The sequence below is a fragment of the Eumetopias jubatus genome, unplaced genomic scaffold, assembly GCF_037043125.1.
Source record: "Eumetopias jubatus isolate StellerSeaLion01/CBP00866 unplaced genomic scaffold, mEumJub1_p1.0 scaffold_13, whole genome shotgun sequence".
NCBI classification, from domain to species: domain Eukaryota; kingdom Metazoa; phylum Chordata; class Mammalia; order Carnivora; family Otariidae; genus Eumetopias; species Eumetopias jubatus.
Window position 1 is genome coordinate 36,850,692 of NW_028274819.1, and position 10,289 is coordinate 36,860,980.

The window sequence follows — 10,289 nt, forward strand, 5'->3', positions numbered from 1 at the left end:
AGGCGGGGCAGGGCAGGGCTGGGCTGGGCTGGGCGCGGTGGGGAATCGCCTCTTGAGGGCGGTGGCGAGAAGCAGGGGCGGGGCGGAGTGACGAGCTGGGGGGCGGAGCCGCGGGAAAGGGGTGGAACGGGGCGGGCCCGGGGGTGGGGCGTTGCCGCAGAGGGGCGGGGCGGAGCCGAGGCGCCGGTCCCGGGTGGGGGCGGGGCGAGGGCAGCGAACCTGGGAAGCCTATCTGACCACGCAGTTCGCACTGCCGGGTCTGCGGCGGGCCCCGAAAGGGACCCCCAGCCGCTCTCCTGATGGGGCTGTGTTTTCCCTGTCCTGGGGAGACCGCGCCTCCCTCGCCGGACCTGGTGAGTAAGGACGCGTCCCCACGTCCCCGGGTTCCCGTGTCGGCGGACCCGCGCCGCGCGCACCTGTTCCCCGGAGGGGCGCGCCGGGAGGCCCCGAGGCGTGGGCACCGGGCCGGGCCGTTGGAACCGGGGGCGCGGGCTGGAGAGCTTGCCGGTGGGTGTCTGGTGGCGAAGACGCGTGCAAGCGCTCTGAGGAACCTTGGGTCAGGCGTTGGGACCTGAGCCGCCGACGCCTCCGTGTCGCTCTCTCCATTTCCGTTACAAAAAATTGTCCAAAGGCGGCTCCAGGGCGTTTACCTTTCGCAGACTTGGGCGAAATTGGGAGTTCGTAGGACGCAGGCGTACGCGGACGGTGCGGTGTATGGGCCATTCTTGGCGATGCGGTGGATGGAGTCAGGGTGCAAAAAGAATTCCTCTCTTCGTCAGCTGGAGTGTTTAATCTTCTGGGAGATGTGCGTTTTCCTGTGTCTGTACCAGCTGTTTAAGGAAGGTGCTCAGAAGTCTCTTACACTCCTGTGCTTTATTGGATATTGTAGTAGTCAGTGACTTCCCATTACTATTTATCTCTCTTTCGAGTTCTTTTAAAACAATACGGATTTTACTTTGTAAAGGGCGTACAATTTGTAACGTTGCCACGTACAGCAAATAAAAATACAGGGTGCCCAGGTATTTTTAACTTATTTAAATTAGAATTTTTAGATAAATTTTAGATAAAAAAGAATACATTTTAAAAATAGATGTGCCTCATGCAATATTTGGGACATATTTATACTAGAAATTATTCATTGTCTAGCTGGAATTCCTATTTAGGTGGTTTGTGGTACAATTCATTTATACTTTTGTACCTTTCTATTTACAACAGTATCTTTACATTAGTAGTCCTTACAGGTTGTTGATAACAGAAAAGCTAAATTCCTCTGTTCTTCTATCTAAAAATTCGTTGAAGGAAATGAGTTGTTTCGGGAAGTACATTAACTCTTCAGCCATTTGATTATGGGTACTAAAAATGACCTGGAAGTCGATATGGGAAAGTTTACCTTGTCTTTCTTGCTACGGTTGCTTTTAAATGTTAATTTTGTTTATATGGCTGTTGATAAAGTACCAATATGCCAGCATTTTTTAAGCCCTCCCCCTCTTCCCCACGATAAACACATGGTGCACTACTTGAATGTCACTTTATCTTTGGAGTTTATTGGGGGTCACCCTAACTAAAGCACCCACTCATCATTCCATTTCTTATCCACCATACTCTTCTTTATATTTTCTCAAAGCAGTTACTACTGTTTAACAGACATGTATTTACTTGATTATATTTACCTGTGTACCCTCATTGGAATGTAAGTTCCATCTGTGTGGAAGTGTTTGTGTTTTTTCACGGCTGCATCCTCAGTACCTAGAAGAGTTCCTGACGCGTCGTAGTTGCTGGGTAACTATTTGTCCATTGAATGAATGAATGTATGTATTGTGGTATGAAAAACAAAGGAACTATTAACACAGCTTCCAAGAAATTCTATTTACTGTCTTATATATTTAAAGAATTTATAATTTGTAATTAATAATAGCAGCACATGATATAAAAAGTAATATCCACTGTTTCCCAACATGGAGCAGTACCTCTTACAAATTTCCTTCAGGGCTTCCTGTCCTACAAAATGAGATTAGCTCACTTCATTCATGAATATTTCCTGAAAATACCAGCCTACTTCAAACCGCGTATTTCCTTCCTTGTCTTATTAAATGTCATTTGTTTTATTATTGCCCTGACTAGCTTGTAAGCCCCCTTTAAAAAAAAAAAAAGCAAATGAATTATTTTATAGGCCAACCTGAATATATATGCATGTATAATATAACGTATATGTGTCTTATCATGTACTTATTTGAAGCTATATCGATTGGAAGAATGAAATTCAGGAAGTTGGGTATTTCATAAACACTGTAAATAGTGGCAGTCTTAGTGGGACATTTTGAACAAGTACTAAATATTTTTGTAAATTGGTTATATTATCTCTAAGATATAAATTATCCATGATGATGTTTCGTTTTATTTTAAAACATTTTCTTACACATTTTCTTTAGGAAGAGAAAAGAGCAAAGCTTGCAGAGGCTGCAGAGAGAAGACAGAAGGAGGTAAGAGTAGAAATAAAATTCTGCCCATGTCGATAACTGTGTACTTTATTCTACTTATCACTAGTATCTCTAATGAAAATGGTGTCTGATAACCTGTAAATTTACATGTAATCATCTTTCAAAATGATCTCTGTATTTCTGTAGGTTACATTAATGCATTTATATCATTTAATGCATGAAAATTACAGATGTCTTCTGTAATGTGAGATGCCCCTTTAATAACCTTCTTCCTTGGGATAATATGACAATGCCTTATAAAACACTGACAGATGTGAAATTTAAGGAAAAAATACCCAATGAAGAAATAATAATATGTTTTATATAAAGCCGTTGTAGAAATAGTCTAGTTCTTTATAACCAAAGATAAAACCCCTCACCTCCAAAGAAAAACCTAAAAAGCAACAGATGCCTTTTGGATACTGAATACTGATTTTTGTTGTTTTTCTGTACCACTTAATAAATTTTCTAAAGGCTGCATCTCGGGGCATTCTGGATGTTCGGTCTGTGGAAGAAAAGAGAAAGAAAAAGGAAAAAATAGAAAAACAAATGGCTGATTCTGGGCCCCCAAAAGAAGGTGGACTTAGGGTAAGTATTAAAATTTACTTAAGGTTTAATTTACCTGGAGTTTTTAAAAACTTCAGTAGCAGTCTATTCAATAATTTCCTCTTGCAATGGATTATCAGGAAATTTTGAATTAATTTAAAAACATGAATAATAGAGATTGGAAGAAGTGCCAATTTATTTGGACATTCCAACATTCATTGTAATAGATTTGCCTTCTTTTTCCCAAAAGGAAAAAAGATTGTTTTTCCTGATTATCTTAACACTATGTCTTAGTACTTTATATAATTAATATATAGGAAACTTAATATGAAGAATATAAAGAACATAAAAATCACCCCAAGTCATTTTGACAGGCGTCATTTTTAACATCCATTTATACATTAATCTTATTAAATTGGATTACACTATGGATTCTTTTTTTTTTATATAACCTACATTTTTTCACTCAGTGATTTGAAGTTTTTGAGCTTTCCATTGTCACTCGTTATCATAGTTAAGTAAATGTCAATTTGGACAATAGGGTGTATGGGAGGGTAAGTGTGATACATGTACCTCCCACCTCCCAATGTAGCAATTGCAGTTCTTGACACTGGAAATATAATGATAGACAAGTTAAACAGGTCTCTGAATGTGGGGAGCTTTATAGGCTGCAGGACTATAAAGGTTTTATTTTACTTGTTAAAACTCAATAAAATAATTGTCCAGATATTAAGATTTTATTCTTTGGTCCATTTTTAAAGGAAATAAATTTCTTAAGTCTGTTTGTGAAAAGACAATGTCCTGAATTTCAGTTGTTTATATTTAACTTGTCAATGATTTATTAGCACTTATTTAGCTGATTTACTGTCTTCTCAATTGGTTTTTTTTTAATTTTTAGTTTTTTTAAGTCTAGTTAATACACAATGTTACCTTAGTTTCAGGTGTACCACATAGTGATGCGGCTTCTCAATGCATTTTGCTATGCTCACTTCAAGTGTAGCTACCCTCTGTCACCATACAACACTATCACAATACCACTGACTTTTTTTTTTTTTGCTTCTAAAACTATATATGAAAAAACATACATGTATATATCCTCCTAACCTGTGGGGCAGGCCATTTAGGAGCCTCCTGATCAGAGGTGATTCTGGCTCAGGAATATCACATAGAGATAAGATTTATCTGTGTGTATTTCACCATTGTATAGTCATCTAATTAGTCATACATTAGATGACTAATTGTATAGTCATCTAATAAAGGAAATTAAAAGAAAACAAATTTTTATCATTAACTTTTAACAATGTGTAGAATAATTGGTTTCAATGTTAAGATAAATAACTGTGACCTTTGTGCTTATATTTTTTTATATGCCTCCACAATAGAATAGAATAAATCTACTGTGAAGTAAAACAGCTGGTTGATACAAAGCCAGATATTTATCAGAAGTATAGATGTTTAATTATTCCACTAAGATATAGGTCTGTGCCACCAGGTTTACTTCATAGAAGGTTCTCAAAAACAAACAAACAAATTATGAAAATTAAATTGTAGGACTGGAAATGATGCTGAGTTTCAGTGTTTCATAATAGAAGAAATGGAGGTACTGTGCGACAATCAAAATCACATATAATGTTATAAGGAAAAGATACTTTATGTGTAGCCAGAATTAAGAAGGTCTTATTTGACATATTCTAAGTGAACAAATTTCACATTAGCTTTTAAACTCTAGGAAAGAAAGCAGCTTTCTTAATTAAACCTGAAGTATAGCCTGAAACCTATAGATTAGAAATAAATTGGGCCATGTACTGCTTCTGGTCCCTTCAGAAATGCTCAGAATAAAATCATCCCAATTTTAAATTTAGTACCTATTTTTCTTTGTGTACTGTTCTTCAAGAAAGCTCTCTGGTTCCATTAATAAAAATCACCCTCAAGGCCATCAAAGTTGGACAGTGGCTCATTCTGATAAACCACAGCTGTTACACACTGTGTCATTTTCCCTTGGAATATTCCTAATCACTTCTACCATTAATACACTAGCTTTAAGGGACATCCTCCTTTCTCCTTGACCATCTGCATAGATCATCAAAAGCAGACAGTGAAGTTCAAAATCAATTTCCAGAGGCTCAGAGCTAACAGAAGGGGGAACATAAGACAGAGTGTGACTTTAATTTCCAAACTCCTTGGCCTAGGGTCCTTTAAAGACTGCTGCCAGGCCTGTTCTACAGGCTGGGCTGGAGCGTTCTATTATGTAGCTAGATTCTTCCTAACTGGACTCCATAGTCTGAGGAAAACACGTCCTTTCCCTGTCTTCATGAACTCCACATATTCATCTCCTGACTAGCTCTGCCTAGGATAATTGGCATTGGCAATGCTCACTATCTTCTGGAAAGGCAGCCTTATTTTTTATCTTTTTGATTTCTTTTTATTGATACACAATGTTACATTAGTTTCAGGTATACAACATAGTGATCCACAAGTCTATACACTATGCTGTGCTCACCACAAGTGTAGCTACTACCATCTCTCACTGTACAACCCTATTACAGTACCTTCGACTATATTCTCCAAGCTCTACCTTTTTTCCCCATGACTTATCATTCCATAATTGGAAACCTCTATCTCCCACCACCCTTCACCCATTTTGCCCATCCTCCCACCCCCTCCCCACCAGCAACCATCAGTTTGTCTCTGTATTTATGACTCTGTTTCTGCTTTTTAATTTTTTTTTGTTTTTTAGATTCCACATATAAGTGAAATCATATGGTATTTGTCTTTCTCTGACTTATTTCACTTAGCGTAATACTCTAGTTCCATCCATGTTGTTGCAAATGGCAAGATCTCGTCCTTTTTTTAATGGCTGAGTAATAGTCCCTATTGTGTGTGGAGGAAGGGCACATCTTTATCCGTTCATCTAGCGATGGACACTTAGATTGCTTTCATATCTTGGTTGTTGTAAAGAGTGTTGCAGTAAACATACAGGTGCATAGGTCTCTTCAAGTTAGTGTTTTCATTTTCTTTGGTTAAATACCCAGTAGTGGAATTACTGGATCATATGGTATTTCATTTTTAATTTTTTGAGGGATTCCCCCCCCATACTGTCTTCCACCGTGGCAAGGCTTGTTTTAAAAGGTCAGTGTGAGGCTGGCATCCAGGTGCACGCTAATACCAATACAGGATATAACAGTACAGGAGTGTGGCATACCTCTCGTGCAGTGGCTCTCAACCCTAGCCGCATGGTAGGATCTCAGGAGGAACTTTCTAAAAAGGTTGACTCTTGGGTCCCACCTCATACCAATCAAGAATCTCTGAGAGTGGAGTTTAGTCATCAAGACTTTTGAGCTCCTCAAGGTAGCCTAATGCCAAACCAGATTGAGAATCACTACGCTAGTGTTTTTGACACTAGTCTTCAGAGATATATTGTGGGAAATAGAGTCCTATGTTAAAAAAATATATGTATTTTAAAATCCTGGGTCCTATCTTGTATCCTGAATCCTTTTCTTAGAGATTAAAAAAGGCACAGTGTTCAAGTCTCTAAGAGGTCCTAAAATAAACAAAAGTAACTTTACTTGGATTAACCCTAAATTTTCAAAACTTAAATACAGACTTTTAAAAAAATATGTAACACCCAATAAAATTCCTTGGATGTACATGAAAACCACTGCTCAAGAGACTGGTAAACACCTGGTACCATCCTAGTGGCTCTTTTCAGAATTTACTACTGCAGATTTAAGAGTTGATTGAATAGAAAAACAAAGTTTCTCAAGTCAAGCAAGGAAAAGACTTTGCCAAACCATTGCTTGCTTTCTGCCAGTTCTTGCCTCCCTGCCTCAAACAAGAATTCCTCTATTTTTATTTTATAGGTTTCATTGTTTTTATTTTGTGGTGTTTTGTTTTATTTTTCCTGAACTGATTATTGGATATTTGGGATTTAGCCACCCATTAATCTGCCCAGATATTTTGTTTTACTTCTTTATGTTTTTAAACAATCATATGTCTTATTTCAGACGTTTGACCATAATGTAAAATTATACTATTCACTGCCATGCACAGAAATCATTTTGCATTTGTATAGCCCACATTCCTATTTTTGTTCACGAGAGTATTTTTACATAACTTTAAAAAAATTTTACTTTTTCCCCATATATTTTTATCTTTTCTAGTGGACAGTTTCATAAGCATAACATGAGTGGAAAAGTCTACTGCCAATAACTAATATCTGCAATCAAGTGGACGTCCTCAGCTCACGTTCTTCTCTTTGAATAAAGGAAGATTCAGACTTTGCAATTTTAGTGCCATTAAATGCAGCCAGTGCTTTTTCAATATTGATATACTGAAAATGCTTTTGATTTTCAAACTTAGAAAATGCCAGACCTTTCATTAAATACTTATTTTCTTATATTTGCTCTTCTGCAGGCAGTAGGCAATTTGCCATTTTTTAGTAGTTAAAACATGGACCTAAATAGTGAATAAATATATCTCGCATGTAAAAAGTCTGCCTACATCTCAGACATTAAAGTTTGCCATCGTATTTTCTCTCCTTTATAAAATGACCTTGCAATCTATAGTTTTCTGCTTAGCCTTGTATCTCTTTATTTCCTTATCTGTGAACGCTTTCGCTTAAACTTACGGACTTTGTGCCTTTAAACTGGTCGTCAGGGAAAATTTTGAAAAATCATTTGAAGGGCTTATGTGAAGGAACACTGTAAATTTTTATAACTTACTAAGTAATGAAAATTTGTAGAAAATTATGAATTTCTCCTAATTTATTTTCTATTTCTGTGGCTTATAAAATTAACATCTGGTGTTTTACATTGCAATAAAAGTGTTTTTTTTGCTTGCTGAATTTAAAATTATATATTAGTAGTACCATCAGAGGGCAGTGATGTACTATTACACAGTATCAGATTCAGCTCTAAAGATCTTTGTAGAAACAGAATGAATTAAACTAAGAATCTGGATGGGCTATACTGAGTAGTAATATATTTGTCCAAATTTCACAGGTGTTTTTATTCTTTTATATTTACTAAAGAATGATCATAAGATTTGTACAGATGTGAAATTGCCAATGCAAATGTGAATGTATTGAAATAGAAACATGTAGGTACTATATTTTAAAAGGTCTACTTTAAACATAAAAATACTATGAGGTAATTCTATGGGATTCAGAGTCATAAATTTTTCAGATTTGTGTTTATTAGTAACATGAGTTTATAGCATTTTTGTTTTTTGAGTTTTTCTTTCTAGTATATAATAAGCTAAAATAGAAGAATTGCTGTATCTTTTAATTTGGTTGCTCTTTTGGATGACAGGGCCACAATCTGAGTCCTACATTAGAATTCATAGATAGTAAGTGCCAATAGGGATTATAAATTAAATAGACCAGCTCACTTGATTTACAAAAAGAAAAGCCATTATTGTGCTCATCCCTCCCATAAGACTTACATCATATAGCAGTATATTGTATATGTTAATTTTAAAGAGTTTGAACTATAATATAAGTCTCAACTCTTGTTTGGAAAAATTACTTTTTTCTATTATGGTATAAAATAGTTTATGAATATACAGTCAAGACATACATTTAGACAGGCTCAATTTTCTTCATCCTTTAGAAGATTAGTGGTATTTTTGTTCACAAAGGATAGTGAAATCATTAAATTGTAATATAGAAATAAAATTCTTCACTTTATGAACATGATTAATTTTTCCAAGGCAGAAAGGAAGAAAGATCCTCAATAGCTGAATAGATATAGAACCAGAGCATATTATCCTTGAACTGTGCAAATCCTTTCTTCTGCTTTAATATAGAAAGAACAATTTTATCTGTACTACGTCTTAAGAATTACAGCTTGGGTTGGTGTAAACAAAGGTTTATATCCAGGGGATAATGCCCTATTTCTAATGGAGTTTATATCCAGATACCATGCTTATTTACTATTGAACCATGAATGATATGTTGGTGTATTGCCTTCTGGGAACAATGGGATATGCTGCTCCAGCCAGTCATGCATGGCCTGCCTCCATGGGTATAATCAGCTTTCCCCCAAACCACATGGGATGCATGGACTCAGTGATAATACTAAAATGTTAAGAATAGTTTTAGGAAGGGGAAGGGAAAAGAGGAGATGAGATGCTTGGTAAGAAACTAGTAAGTGACTACTTAAAAAAAAAAATTGTACATATACATCCAAGCATCTCCCTCATCAAGTTATGAATCAGTTCCTGATGGAAACCTTAACTTGGAACCAATTTCCCATAAATCATAATTTAAATAGGAAAATATGGTGTAATGCTTAATATGTCACCCAAGCCCTCCAACAAATTACTAAAATATAACAAACAGTAAAATACATATTTGTTAACTATCATATTAAGATGTAAAATGCTAAAACTACTGCTTCTTAATTCTAATCATCAAACTAATATGACTGGTAACAGAAAGTTGTGTATTATCACACAGCCCCTTTGTTGACATGCTGCATGTTTTTTTTAAAACATCTATATGTGCTGCTATGGTTCCACCGATTGTATTTGGAATGTAATTAAATAGTTTTCACACACATGGTTTGTTACAAATCTGTATTGCCTTATGTGGACACAAATATACATTTTTCCTATATAAAAATCGACTTTGGCCGTCTCTTTAACAAAATTTTATCTTCACTACGTATTAAATAATTAGAACTTGGGTGAATGGTTAGGGAAACCATGACACTTTCATCTCTTTGGGATGAATGAGAACAACAGAGCTAAAGGCTGTTGGTATGATCATATAATCCCTGAATTTATAGCAAGGCATGCTTCTTTTTCTATACTCAAAAGGAGGAATGATATTGTTAGTGTCCTGTTTTCATAGAGAGATAGAAAAATAATATAAAGGTTCTAGCTATCATCCTTGGTACCCCAGGAGAACTGACATCAGCTTTGAATTTTCCTTTTCTCCTCCAACAGTTCAACTTGTTTATCTTCAACTAAGAATTATCCTGTGCCCTTAGAAGAAAAAGTAACTTGTCAGTTTTAGTGTCAAATAATATCTGCATAAATAGGTCAGTAAGAGACAGGTAGGTAGATAGGCATCCCTATCTGTGTTGACATTTAAGGTGTGCGGTGTTTTTTTTAACAGTTTCAAACAAGCATCTCAAATTCCCATGATCACCACATGTGCTTTAAGTGGATTCAAATGTGGCTCCATAGCCATTTTCTTTGACTTTCTCAAAAACCACTAAGAAGGCATTTGTGTATTTCACAGACTTTGAACAAGTTTTGGGT

General features: G+C 36.3%; 1 protein-coding gene across 1 annotated transcript; it reads left to right on the forward strand.

Moving 5' to 3' along the window:
- The first annotated feature begins 212 nt into the window (after positions 1-212).
- Positions 213-9,645, forward strand: SVIP (small VCP interacting protein). Its single transcript, XM_028117736.2, has 4 exons — positions 213-353; positions 2,430-2,480; positions 2,952-3,065; positions 7,184-9,645. Exons 1-4 carry the CDS (start codon positions 300-302, stop codon positions 7,196-7,198), a joined length of 234 nt encoding a protein of 77 aa, XP_027973537.1. The 5' UTR covers positions 213-299; the 3' UTR covers positions 7,199-9,645.
- Positions 9,646-10,289: the final 644 nt, after the last annotated feature.

What these genes read in the sequence shown, in the direction of transcription:
- SVIP (XM_028117736.2), top strand. Translation starts at nt 300, where the DNA reads ATGGGGCTGTGTTTTCCCTGTCCTGGGGAGACCGCGCCTCCCTCGCCG. An exon ending in CGCCTCCCTCGCCGGACCTG is followed by an intron (nt 354 to 2,429) that starts GTGAGTAAGGAC and finishes CATTTTCTTTAG; the next exon opens with GAAGAGAAAAGAGCAAAGCT. An exon ending in CAGAGAGAAGACAGAAGGAG is followed by an intron (nt 2,481 to 2,951) that starts GTAAGAGTAGAA and finishes AATTTTCTAAAG; the next exon opens with GCTGCATCTCGGGGCATTCT.